Here is a 14,215-nt window from a genome sequence, read left to right as displayed (position 1 = left end):
TAGGTTCATATTTTAACTGTGACATCTCTTTTATTAATCTAATCATGTTTTATGGTCATGAGTTTGTTTTATTTAACCATACCCATTTAGGTCCACCCCCCTCTCCACTGTTAACACAATTTGGCCACAGCCACTGTTCGCTGCAGCTATGCGCGCCTCCTTACTACACCTTACTACTCTCCTAGGGTAACTCAAAGGTATCCCAAGTCTCCTACAATCCTATAGCGTGTACTACAAAACGAATTGCAGTGCGCCGCTAAAGTGTTTGGGTTTGGCTTGGCGAAAAGGTGGCAACCCTAAGCAGCATGGAGGGGGACACGGAGAAGAGAGGGGGACCGATGAACAGAGGAGAGAGGGAGACACGGAGCATCGTGTGTGGGAGAGAAGCACCGTGCTGAAGGTGTATTAACCTGCAACTCGCAACGTGTGATGCGTTGACACCTTTCACGTATGTCAACGTATTTTCGTAGTCTACATAATCGTACTTTGTTCTACAATAAAGCCTTTTTTTTTTGCAAGTTTTGAGTGTGCAGCCATCCAATTATTCGTATACCAATGTCTTCTCTACTCCATAACTTGAAACTTCCTGTCTTCCTCTCAGTAGAGGAGAGATCGCCAACTATTGCACACATACTGCGGCCTCCAATATACAATGTACAGTATCTCCTCCTCATTTGTAGGGAACATGACGTTATATTGAGGAATGGAGATGGACCTTTCATATGGTGTACAGTATCTCCTCCTCATTTGTTGGGAACATGACGTTATATTGAGGAATGGAGATGGACCTTTCATATGTTCCCAACAAATGAGGAGGAGATACTGTACAGCATATGAAAGGTCCATCTCCATTCCTCAATATAACGTCATGTTCCCAACAAACGAGGAGGAGATACTGTACACCATGACGTTATATTGAGGAATGGAGATGGACCTTTCATATGGTGTACAGTATCTCCTCCTCATTTGTTGGGAACATGACATTATATTGAGGAATGGAGATGGACCTTTCATATGGTGTACAGTATCTCCTCCTCATTTGTTGGGAACATGACGTTATATTGAGGAATGGAGATGGACCTTTCATATGGTGTACAGTATCTCCTCCTCATTTGTTGGGAACATGACGTTATATTGAGGAATGGAGATGGACCTTTCATATGGTGTACAGTATCTCCTCCTCATTTGTTGGGAACATGACGTTATATTGAGGAATGGAGATGGACCTTTCATATGGTGTACAGTATCTCCTCCTCATTTGTTGGGAACATGACGTTATATTGAGGAATGGAGATGGACCTTTCATATGATGTACAGTATCTCCTCCTCATTTGTTGGGAACATGACGTTATATTGAGGAATGGAGATGGACCTTTCATATGGTGTACAGTATCTCCTCCTCATTTGTTGGGAACATGACGATATATTGAGGAATGGAGATGGACCTTTCATATGGTGTAGAGCATCTCAATCTCATTTGTTGGGCGTCTCCAAGAAACATAAGAAACAAGGAGAAAACTCAGCCCATCAATCTCCATCTATAAATGTAATATCACTTTTGCCAGGATGTACCACTTTATTAACTACATTTTTCGTAATAAGTTCCACTTGTAAAAACCATCACACATTTTTGAAAAGGATTGGATCATTCTTACGCTCTCACGTCTTATCAAACTTCCTTTACCTGTAAACAGTTCCTGCAGTCTGAATGCATTGAGGACGCTATGCGGTGTGTGTTCTCTGATGTGTAACAAGGGTTTCTTTCCGATTGAAAGATTTCCCGCACTCAGTACATGAATAAGGGCGCTCCCCCGTGTGAATTATCTGGTGTCTAACAAGGCCTTCTTTTTTGGTGAAAGATTTCCCACACTCTGAACACGAATAAGGACGTTCACCTGTGTGAATTCTCTGATGTGCATCGAGGCTTCTTTTAATAGTAAAAGATTTCCCGCACTCTGAACATGAATGTTCCCCAGTGTGAATTCTCTGGTGTGCAACAAGGCTTCCTTTTATGGTGAAAGATTTTCCACACTCTAAACATAAAAAAGGACGCTCACCCGTGTGAATTCTCTGGTGTTCAACAAGCTCTCCTTTACAAGTGAAAGATTTCCCACACTCTGAACACGAATGCTCACCCGTGTGAATTTTCTGGTGTTTATCAAGGTCTCCTTTACAAATGAAAGATTTCCCACACTCTGAACATAAATAGGGACGCTCACCTGTGTGAACTTTCTGGTGTTTATCAAGGTCTCCTTTATAAATAAAAGATTTCCCGCACTCTGAACATGAAAATGGTCGCTCAGTCATGTGAACTCTCTGATGTTTAACAAGGTCTCCTCTACAAATGAAAGATTTCCCACAATGTGAACATGAAAAGGGACGCTCACCCGTGTGAATTCTCTGATGTTTAGCAAAGTCTCCTTTATGAGTGAAAAATTTCCCACACTCCGAACATGAATAGGGATGGTCACCCGTGTGAATTCTCAGGTGTGTAACTAGGTTTTGTTTATGCTTAAAACATTTGCTGCACTCTGAACAAGGAAAAGTACGTTCACTTGTGTGAACTCGCTGGTGTTGAATACGTTTTCCTTTCCGAGGGAAACATTTCCCGCACTCTGAACATGAGAATAGATTGTCACCTCGGTGATCTCCTTCATGGGGTGAGGAAGATTCCTCGGGATTAGAAGGATCTGTTGATGGATCTGCAGTGTGAGATCTTACATGGATATTTCCAATCATAGTATGTGATTGATGAGAAGATTCCCCCTGATCAGAGGGATCCATTGATGTCTCCGGACAGGAAGGTCTGTGATGTATATTTTGTGTATTTGGATTTCCTCCTGGAGGATCCTGTGTGATGACATTATCTTCTGACTTACAATCAGCAGATATTAGAAGACGTCTCTCCGAGGAATTCCTGACATCACATCCATCTGTTGGAAAGAAATGTAAAAATTGTAAGCAGATGACAAATAACTGGAGTTTTAGTTCTGCGTCCCAGTCAGTGAAATAAGTGGAAATACCGATCTCACAGTTGGGCTCCTGTTCTCCCTCCAAAATCAATCAGAAAAGAGTTGGGAACATGACGTTATATTGAGGAATGGAGATGGACCTTTCATATGGTGTACAGTATCTCCACCTCATTTGTTGGGAACATGACGTTATATTGAGGAATGGAGATGGACCTTTCATATGGTGTACAGTATCTCCTCGTCATTTGTTGGGAACATGACGTTATATTGAGGAATGGAGATGAACCTTTCATATGGTGTACAGTATCTCCTCCTCATTTGTTGGGAACATGACGTTATATTGAGGAATGGAGATGGACCTTTCATATGGTGTACAGTATCTCCTCGTCATTTGTTGGGAACATGACGTTATATTGAGGAATGGAGATGGACCTTTCATATGGTGTACAGTATCTCCTCCTCATTTGTTGGGAACATGACATTATATTGAGGAATGGAGATGGACCTTTCATATGGTGTCCAGTACTTTCACCTGATTTTCTAGGAACATGATGTTATATTGAAGAACAGAGATTAACCTTTTCATCTCCACTTCATTTATAATAAGCGGGTAGCTGCTATACCAGTCCAGGGCTCTGGTCCATCCTTATGGAACCCAGATACCGAAGACCCCTTTGTGAATTTGCAAACCATTATAGGTGAAGCCTTGACCATTTATAGAGCCCAGAAATTCTGACATGTAAGACAGAGTCACCCTTCTCTGACTGTTTCACTGTAATAGCTGGGACTGAGTTTGAAAAGTTTAAACTGGAAAGTGAATAAATTCCAAACTCTCAGAGATCTCTTCTCAAACACTCAGAGCTCCGTCTCAGTTGCTTTACCAGGACAGAGCAAGCTGTCCAACAAAAGTGTCAGTTAGAGAGTTGAGACAAACCATTTACCACTGACAGGGGTGCTTACAACGGTCAGCATTTCTTTATTTAAGAGCCTTTATCCCAAAAGGAATAATAACTGCTGCTGTAACTACCGTATATACTCGAGTATAGGCCGACCCGAATATAAGCCGAGGCCCCAAATTTACCCCAAAAAAACTGGAAAACTTATTGACTCGTGTATAAGCCGAGGGTGAGACATGCCTGTCCATCCCTGTGTGTCCATCCATCCATCCCTGTGTGTGTGTCCATCCATCCATCCCTGTGTGTGTGTCCATCCATCCATCCCTGTGTGTGTGTGTCCATCCATCCATCCCTGTGTGTGTGTGTGTGTCCATCCATCCATCCCTGTGTGTGTGTGTCCATCCATCCCTGTGTGTGTGTGTCCATCCATCCCTGTGTGTGTGTGTCCATCCATCCCTGTGTGTGTGTCCGTGCAGCCTTGTGTGTCCAGCCTACCTGTGTCCCGAGCCTCCGTCGTCCCGTGCCTCCTCCGTCCCGTGCCGAGCCGAGCCTCCGTCCTTCCAGGATCGCCGCTCTTCATCGGCGCCTCGGCGGCCATTCCTCTGTTCAAAAGCCGCGCCTCCGTCTGTGATAGGCGGAACACTCAATTTCCCAGCAGTCTGTGTTCCGCCTATCACGGACATCCTCTCATCCTCGTCCGTAGTACGAGGATGAGCGGATGTCCGTGATAGGCGGAACACTGACTGCTGGGAAATTGAGTGTTCCGCCTATCACAGACGGAGGCGCGGCTTTTGAAAGGTAGAATGGCCGCCGTCTGTCTGCTCGACACGCTGATCGGGCAGGCAGACGGCGATGACTCGAGTATAAGCCGAGGGGGGCACTTTCAGCCTCAAAAAAGAGGCTGAAAATCTCGGCTTATACTCGAGTATATACGGTACTTAAAAAGTGTTAGGTGGATTTCAGATTCAATTTGTTAGCCAAGTCCATCTAACACTACCCTCCTCCTTGATTTACAGAGCTGCTGTTTGAGTTCAAGGGTGTCTCCGTTGTTCCTCCATTAAGCGTGGAGACATCCTAGGACAGGAACTGTGGTACTGGCAGGATCACCAGGAGAATCAAGGAAAAAAGAAAACAAATGCATCCACCACATCTAAGGATTGGTAAGTTGCAATATATTAAATATTTGTTTTTGGGCTCAGATACACTTTAAAAGGTCAGGCCAATGTTCTATAGAGATTCTGTGTCACTCACTTTGCAAGGCCTCACACACCGTGGCTCCAGGCATGTTCCCTATGAGGTTTTCATTCTGCAGTGGACCCTAAGTAAGGAACACAGCCGCTCAGTAGGGTTCTTCAAGTGCCAAGCTACCCCTACCTACAGAAACTTCGCCACCGACCACCACTGGTCCTTCCTCCCAAGCTGGCTGCTTCTCCTGGTCACACTGCGCCCTATAAACATCAAGGCTTAAGCACTTCTGGTGGCTCTCCTGGGAAAAGCCGTATGGGTACGGGATTTCACCCAGGAGAGCCATTCTGAATCAGTATATCTGCGTGAGCCAGTCGGGAACCAGTTAAGTGGTTAATTGAATTGTACGCTTTGTTCCCCAGTTTTCCCCCAATATGTCGTAAAGTACCTTCTCTTCCAAAGAGACACAGACCAGATAGTTACTCTTAACCAATTACTTTAGTGAATACAGTTATATTTACAGATCTGTTCAGGCTCCTTAGAAGTACATTTAAGTGATATACAGAATCACAATTGCATTTCCTCTCTCTCTCTAATGACAATGTACTGGATTTGGCTATGCAGCGTTGCTCATAACTTTTTTTACAGCTTAGTTGCATCCCAGTAAATAGCTTCAAAAATCCAATCCTTGGAACCCATCCTGGGGTCCCACCAGGGCTGGACTGGGACAAAAATTTGGCTCTGAAATTCATCCAGACTAGCCCACTTTAATTGTGCAAACACGCACAAAAACAGTATATAGACTGTACGCAATTGCGCAAAAAAAGCCCCCCCCTTACATCAGAGTCCCTAGAGAGCCCTCATTACATCAGGGTCCCCAGAGAGCCCCCCATTTACATCAAGGTCCCCATATAGCCTTCCCCTTACATTAGAGTCCTCAGAGAGCCACCACCTTACATCAGGGTCCCCAGAGAGCCCCTCCTTACATCAGGGTCCACAGAGAGCCCCCCCCCCCCTTACATCCGGGTCCCAGAGAGCCTCCCCTTACATCAGGTTCCCCAGAGAGCCCCCCCCCCACCCCTTAAATCAGGGTCACCAGAGAGAGGGCAGGCAGTGAGAGCTGCCTGCGCGCTCTCCAGCTATCCAATGCTGCCCGCCGCGCGGCTGCAGAGAGCCCATGGCCCGGTAATGGACTGGGACCCTGTAGTTGGGGCCTCCTGGCCTGACTCTGGTCTATGGGCCCCAGATTCAGGGCTATATCCCCAAAAGTCACACCCTAGCAATGCAATTGGCTGTCACTAAAACTGTGCCACAGAGCCATCGGCCCACCGGGAAACTCCCAGTAGTCCCAATGGCCAGTACATGCCTGGGTCCCACTAAGGGGAAACTCCATTGTACAGGACAGATCAGTTCAAATCTGTACAGAGTCCTCACTGATCACCTCCCATACATGGGCAGACCACGAGGTCCAGTCTCCTCCTACATATATCAGGAAGTGACCCATGCAGGGGAAGACACATCGCAGCATCAAGTGTTAACTCTTGCAACACTGAAGTGGGCCCTAAGTTAGGGACCCAGCTGCTTAGTAGTGTTTGCCTAGTGCCAAGCTACTCCTACCTACAGAACCTTCACCACTGGTGACCATCATTACTTAGCTAACATTTATACTTAAAACTACAATCCTTATACTCAGAAGTAAAATGAGACTGTGACCGGTTTCTTCCATAGTGCCTATACTTACTTGTGTCAATAAGTAGAAACATTTCATCCTGTTCACTCTTCATAGTCATCCCATCCTCCTCCGTGGACAGCTGATCACCCCCCACATACGTCTCCACTTCTTCCTCTTTAACCTCAGATTTTATATTAATCTGTTCTTCACCCTGAACACCAAAATAATAGAAAACATCTATTAAATCTGAACTGCATGCAAATATAAAAGATACAAAAAAGGACAACAGCTGTATAATCATTGTTATATCATTCAATGTGATGAAAGTGTAAGTGCCAAAATGTGGCCTGGTATCAGGCTCTTGCAGAAGCAGAACAATGAGCCAATTAGCTGTGCAGCAGAGCTGAGAGAAAGAGAGGGGAGCTCATCAGTCTGCTGGACCCATGATGACATATGACTGGAGATAAGACCCATAGAAGAAAGGAACTTATGTTGAACACAAAACACAATAAAATGGGCTGAAAATGTAGGGTGCTGTACAAAGGGATAGGAGGGTACGAAAAGCGAAAGGATGCACTTCAAATGGCCAGGGAAGTCAGGGACCCACCCCCTAGGGGCAGATCATCACCTCGGCCTGGACTGGACTTAAGATTCACAGAAGAAAGGAACAAAAAAATTTTTTTAATAAGACAATAAAAATGGAGGGGTGAAAAATGTAGGGTGCTTAAAAAAAAGGAGCTGGAAATTGGGATGGGGGTTGCGGGATGCAAAGGCTGAACTTCAAATGTAGAACTAAATGTTAAAACAAGAGACTACATAGAAGAATGTCATATTACAAATTCAGAAATATTTCTGTGTTGTAAACACAGAGTCCACCTACCTCATGATGGTGGGGGATGGTGTGACCTTCCTGTGTGGAATGCCGGGAATACAGAGGACGGGGACATCTCTCTGGTGGGTTCCCATTACTGGATCCATCTGTAGGAAACACACACACTGACTGAATACATTGTTTCTATGTGTTTATCAGATGATGGGGGATCTAGGTGGAGCCTCCGTATTGCTCCCTTCTTTATAATGTCTCCTCTTACCCGTTGATATGAGGAGCAGTTGATTCTCCATCAGAACTTCCTTATAGAGATCATATTACCTGAGGTGAAGGTCTTCATATCCTCAATCATTAATGTATATACTTAACCACTTCCCGACCAGCGCACGACGATGTACGTCGACAGAATGGCACGGGCAGGCATATTGGCGTACAGGTACGTCCAATATTCGATGCCGCCCTGCCATCGGGAGCGCACCGCCGGCGGCGCGCTCCCGCACTGGTCGGGACCCCCGTGAGTCCGGTCACGGGATCGTCTCACGGAGCAGCCGAATGGAGGAAATGCTGTATAAACAACATTTCTCCATTCTGCCTAGCAACTAGTGACGCTGATCTCTGCTCCATGTGATTGGAACAGAGATCAGTGTACACTAAATGAAAGCCCAACCCCCCCACAGTTAGTAACACACCCCTAGGAACACTTAACCCCTACACTGCCACCCACTGGTTAACCCTTTCACTGCCAGTGTCATTTACACAGGAATCACTGCATTTATATAGCAGTGATTACTGTATAAATGACAATGGTCCCAAAAATGTGTCAAAAATGTCCGATGGGTCCGCCACAATGTCGCAGTCACAATAAAAATCGCTGATTGCTGCCATTACTAGTAAAAAAAAAAAATAAATAATAAAAAATTATTAATAAAAAATGCTATAAAACTATCCCTATTTTGTAAACGCTATAACTTTTGCGCAAACCAATCAATAATCGCTTATTGCGATTTTTTTTACCAAAAATATGTAGAAGAATACGTATCGGCCTAAACTGAGGGAAAAAAAAATTTTTATATATATTTTTGGGGGATATTTATTATAACAAAAAGTAAAAAATAATGCGTTTTTTTCAAAATTGTCGCTCTATTTTTGTTTATAGCGCAAAAAATAAAAACCGCAGGGGTGATCAAATACCACCAAAAGAAAGCTCTATTTGTGGGAAAAAAAGAACGTCAATTTTGTTTGGGAGCCACGTCGCACGACCGCGCAATTGTCAGTTAAAGCGACGCAGTGCCGAATCGCAAAAAGTGGTCTGGTCTTTGACCAGCAAAATGGTCCGGTCTGCAAGTGGTTAAACAGTTCCCATATTTAGTGTTCATTACTCACCTGTGCTGATATCTGGAGAAGGTCCCTCCTCTTTAGTTGTCACCGTCATCCCAACTTCCTCTGTAGACTCCTGATAACACATCACAGTCATCACTTCTTCTTCCTCATTTTTAAACTTAACTTTCACAGACATCTGTTCTCCATGTTAAAATCAACAAAAAATAAAAATATGATCAAAAGGCTGAGAGAAGAGTATAATTTCATACAGTCTACCTTTGTGTTCTTCACATCTACCTGATGATGGCGAGGGATGGTGTGACAATGCTGTGTGGGATTCTGGGAATACAGAGGACCCCCCTCTCCCATAGACTGCTGAACTCCACTTATCACCGTCTCTACTTCTTCCTCTTTAATCTCAGCTTTGATGTCTTTCACTTCTCCATCCTAAACCCCAAAGACGATAGAATATAATTGTGAAGAGAGAGCAAGAGATTACTTAGAAGAATGTCTTCTAAAAAATTTGAATTCTTTTTGAGTTCTAGTTGCTCAGTCTCACCTTACCTGATGATGGTGGGGGATGGTGTGACCTTCCTGTGTGGAGTCCAGGGGATACAGAGGACAGGGACATCTCTCTGGTGGGTTCCCATTACTGGACCCATCTGTAGGAAACACACACACTGACTGAATACATTGTTTCTATGTGTTTATCAGATGATGGGGGATCTAGGTGGACCCTTCGTACTGCTCTCTCCTTTACAATAAAGTCTCCTCTTACCTGGTAATGTGAGGGGCGGCTGATTGTCCATCATGATGTCCTTGTGTCCTTCTAAACACTCCTCCACAGAAGCCGTGACATCCTGACACCTTATAGGAACCTGACACACACAATGATACAGTCACCATCCAGACACATCCCTTGTCTGTTACTGGATAATGTCCCGGAATTCCCAACACCGCTCACCTCTCCTGTCAGCAGATCAATTATCTTCTTGGTGACTTCTAGAGTCTTCTCATCATTTCTCTTTAAAGAGCTTCAATGTTTTCTCTCTACTTCCACACAACTCACTGCTCTCACTCAGAACTTCCTTTTAAGATTCCTACATCACTTCCTGTTCATAAGATACCTCACTTCCTGTCTGTATATCACTTCCTGTCTGCGCCTGACATCACTTCCTTCCCATTTGTGGTATTGCTTTCTATGTTTTGTCAGATTTTTGTAATGGAAGTGACGTTCCGTCACCATCTTGCTACACTCCACACTCGCCCACAGTGAGGATACAGTGAAAAGGCGGCAAGCAGACATCTTGTTACACCCACCGGAGTCTTGCATTTCACACTTATTTTTAACAGTAAACTCAGCTTATATAGTTAAATACATTATTTAAAAATCCGGCTGACTGATCAGCAGGCTTGCGCTGCTTTGAAAAATCAACATCAAAACAGTGTGATGGATTTAAAAATACAGAATTTTACTATATAAGCTCAATTTACTATTAAAAATAAGTGTGAAATGCAAGACTCCCGTGGGTGTAAGAAGATGTCTGCTTGCCACCTTCTCAATGTATCCTTGCCGTGGACGAGTGCGGGGTGTAGCAAGATGGCGGCGATGGAATGGCACTTCTGTTGCACATTCTGACGGGTCACCTAATCTGACAAAACACCCGTGTCTGTACAGTCACACTCTACTTGGCTCCATGTTCCACTCAATATAATTGAAAAAGATATCCACCTTTTAAGTAATGTCTTTAAAAGGGGAGTCACGTCTATTTTTCAGTATGTGAATATTTTCTTTTGACACCTTTCACACTGGGGCGGTAGCGTTAAAGCGCTGATAGTTTTAGTGGTGCTTTACTGCTATTTGAGCGGGCGCTTCTAGCGCCCTTGTAGTGCTGCTGCCGAATTGCTTTGCAGGCATATCGGCAGCGCTGCCCATGCATTCCAACGGACAGGGGCGGTTTGGGAGCGGTGTATACACCACTTGCAAACCGCCCCAAAGATGCTGCTTGAAGGACTTTTTTTTCCGTCCTGCAAGCAGATGAATAGATGAATGCAAAAAAAAAAAAGAGCTAGTGCTTAGATATTTAAACCAATAAACCACTGAATTCATACATAAAGTGCCAGTGCTTAAAACAAGAGAATTTATATATCAAAAAATGTCTGTAACAAACAAGAAAGAGGTTCTTCTATTAGAAAATTGCCAGCGTGCTGGATAAGAAGTGCTGAAATAGTTTTTCTACTGTAGTGCTTATCACTGCCAACAATCCACTCCATGTGAGTTGTGCCCCAGCCCTAGTGGGTCCAAACACACCAGATAATATTGATCTCCTTTGGGGCTTTTCCACAGCTCAGATGTGCATGGATACTTGTCTCCTCTTTATGCTGCTCCTTTCACACAGAGTCCCGATAACAACTCTCATGCATGGAAAGGGTCAAAAAGGATTTCATAGGGCACACCGTCATTACTTTATCTTTTTAAAAAACACTATAACACGTGACGTCACAAGAGGCAGACTCTCTCCTCATGGCTATATAAGAGGGGCCAGGCAGCGTGCAACAACACATCGGAGGAAGACCAATTTGTATTTTTTATTTTTAGCGGGTAACCGGCAGGGAAGAGGAAGACAGCTCCGGGGGAAGATAGCTCCCGGAGAAGACAGCTCAAGGAGAAGACCAGGAGATCAGGGAGAAGACAAGAAGACAGCTTGGGGCTTTTTTTTTAAATAAAGGACTTGTCAAAAACTGGCTCTTGTGGGGTTTCTTTTATATTTCACTACTTTTTGGAGTGAATGGGTAGGGGTACAATGTACCCCATACACATTCACATTTTGGGGGGCCCTTCTTGAAGGGGACTTCCAGATTCCAATAAGCACCCCTGCCCACAGCCCCCTGACAACCACCGGCCAGGGTTGTCAGGAAGAGGCCCTTGTCCTCCTCAACATGGGGCAAGGTGATTTGTGGGGGGCGTATACCGTAGGTTACCATGTTAAATGGACTGTAGTGCTTTTCTCCACACTGCAAAATGCACTAAAAAAAGCATAGGCGTGAACCTAGGGTCAAGCCACATTTTTGGGGTGTCTCCCCAGCACACAGGGATCATCAGCAGGTAATATAAAATTAAGTTGCTGATGCCGCTCAACTACATGAGCCGGCGTACTGGCATAAAGTTTCCGGAGATCTGAGAGGACTGCTCGCCTCTACTTGTATGGGTTTTGTCTAAAAATCAGACATCATCAGGAGAAGTCTCCTGATGATGTCTTATTGATAGGCGAAACCCATACGAGTAGAGTCGAGCAGTCTTCTCAGATCTCCAGATGATGTCTGATTGATAGATGAAACCTGTACAAGTAGAGATGAGCAGTCCAGATTTCCAGTGAATAGGCGTGCTTTCATTCATCAAAACACAAGCCCACAACAGCACAAGAACAAGCCAGCACAAGCCAGCTTTTACACTTGCCGCATACGCCGTAGACAGCGGTGCCCGTCTTCGGGCAAATATCTCCTAAACCGTATAGGTTTGGGAGATATTTCTTGGACCTACAGGTAAGCCTTAGGCCGCGTACACACGCGCGGACTGTTGGTCCAACTTTGTCCGTCCAACAGTTTGAGCGAACAGTCCGCTCAAACTTAGCATGGACGGACATGGCCACACACGACGGACGAACAGTTTGCTGAAACCGTGCGCGATGACGTGAACGGCACGTACGACGGGACGAAAAATACGACGTCCTATACACTGCAATGCAACCTTCCGACGTGGAAATCCTTTCTGAGCATGCGCGAGACTTAGTTGGCCGAACAAGCCTACACACGAGCGAACAGTCCGCTGAAACCTTGTTTCAGCGGACAGTTTTTCGGAATTTCCGTAAGACCTTGTTCGGCCAACTGTCCGCTGAAACTGTCCGCTGAAGCCCCACACACGAGCGGACTGTCCGCCCAAACACTGTTCAGCGGACAAGGTTGGGCGAACAGTCCGCGCGTGTGTACGCGGCCTTACTCTAGGCTTACCTGTAGGTCAAAGTGGTTTGTAAGAGTTTACAACCACTTTAAGAAACGTGCCTAAAAAAATTGCAATTGCTCATTCCTATTTATAATTACTGCAAAGTTAAAAGTGAAAAACAAATTGAAATTGATGCACACCTTAATTGTTTAAACATACACATTTTTAATAATGTTTTGAAGCGATTATCAAGATACACAGGACTCTTTTTTTAATATCGGTCACGTCCTTTCATAGTGAATTTACACATTTGACATCATTGTAAAAATTATTCTTTTATAGTTTTTCTATTTCGTGGATAATATATCTTCCCCTTTTTATCAAAAGACATTGGAACTTCTTTTCCCTGAGGACTCCGGCCATGTGTTTCCTGTAAGTGTTCAGTGCAGATCTGAATAATTAGCCCGACCTACAGTGCTGGAGGATTCTATCACCAGGAATAAATGAACTAGGAACAAATATGTAGAACTCATCATATTCAGTATCTTCTGGAGTTTTACATTGCAATGCAGAGTCCTTGAGATACACAGTGTGTCCTCAATAATAACAGCACCCTGGTTGGAACATACTTTTTTTTTATCATTGTCTACATCCTCACCACACATTGTTCCCTCAGCACTGTCCACATCACTCTCTTCACCCCTGTGTTGTATCTCTTTTCTCAACGTCTGTACTACATTCCCTGGGAGCTCTATCCCCCATCCTCACTATATTCTCCAACACCTCTCCTCCACCACCCAGACTACATTCTCCGACAGGTATCCTACACCATCCACACTATTCTCCGACAGCTCTCCTCCACCATCCACACTATATTCTCCAACACCTCTCCTCCGCCACCCACACTACATTCTCCGACAGCTCTCCTCCACCATCCACACTATATTCTCCAACACCTCTCCTCCGCCACCCACACTACATTCTCCGACAGCTCTCCTCCACCTTCCACACTACATTCTCCGACAGCTCTCCTCCACCATCCGCACTACATTCTCCTACAGATCTCCTCCACCATTCACACTACATTCTCCGACAGCTCTCCTCCACCATCCACACTACATTCTCCGACAGATCTCCTCCGCCTTCCACACTATTCTCCGACAGCTCTCCTCCACCTCCCACACTACATTTTCCGACAGATCTCCTCCACCATCCATACTACATTCTCCGAAAGCTCTCCTCCACCATCCACACTACATTCTCCAAAAGCTCTCCCCCACCATCCACACTACATTCTCCGAAAGCTCTCCCCCACCATCCACACTACATTCTTCCACAGCTAACCTCCGTCCTCCACACTACATTCTCCCACAGCTAACCTCCGTTCTCCACACTACATTC

At 44.8% G+C, this 14,215-nt stretch overlaps 1 protein-coding gene across 2 annotated transcripts; it reads right to left on the bottom strand.

The window, feature by feature from the left end:
* Positions 1-1,556: 1,556 nt before the first annotated feature.
* Positions 1,557-10,105, bottom strand: LOC143955678 (uncharacterized). 2 transcript variants are annotated; one of them, XM_077465787.1, is made up of 8 exons: positions 9,839-10,105; positions 9,653-9,752; positions 9,439-9,536; positions 9,151-9,321; positions 8,938-9,070; positions 7,606-7,703; positions 6,795-6,936; positions 1,557-2,933 (listed from the first exon to the last, which is right to left on the bottom strand). In XM_077465787.1, exons 2-8 carry the CDS (start codon positions 9,684-9,686, stop codon positions 1,723-1,725), a joined length of 1,887 nt encoding a protein of 628 aa, XP_077321913.1. In that variant the 5' UTR covers positions 9,687-9,752; positions 9,839-10,105; the 3' UTR covers positions 1,557-1,722. The 2 variants fall into 2 exon arrangements, with proteins under 2 accessions (XP_077321913.1, XP_077321914.1); XM_077465788.1 differs by lacking the exon at positions 9,839-10,105 and having other exon boundaries at positions 9,434-9,536; positions 9,653-9,755.
* Positions 10,106-14,215: the final 4,110 nt, after the last annotated feature.

This window comes from Lithobates pipiens, unplaced genomic scaffold, assembly GCF_037356315.1.
Source record: "Lithobates pipiens isolate NorthernLeopardFrog02 unplaced genomic scaffold, aLitPip1_a1.2 Scaffold_35, whole genome shotgun sequence".
Taxonomy (NCBI): domain Eukaryota; kingdom Metazoa; phylum Chordata; class Amphibia; order Anura; family Ranidae; genus Lithobates; species Lithobates pipiens.
The sequence above is the reverse complement of the archived record's forward strand: the minus strand, read 5'-3'. Positions and strand labels throughout refer to the sequence as shown.

Excerpts from the sequence above, each read along its gene's own strand:
- LOC143955678 (XM_077465787.1), bottom strand. The coding sequence starts at position 9,686 with ATGATGGACAATCAGCCGCCCCTCACATTACCAG. Across the intron at positions 9,322-9,438 it reads CCATCCCCCACCATCATCAG|GATGGAGAAGTGAAAGACAT; the intron begins GTAAGGTGAGAC and ends TTTGGGGTTTAG. Across the intron at positions 2,934-6,794 it reads GTTTCTACTTATTGACACAA|ATGGATGTGATGTCAGGAAT; the intron begins GTAAGTATAGGC and ends TCTTTCCAACAG.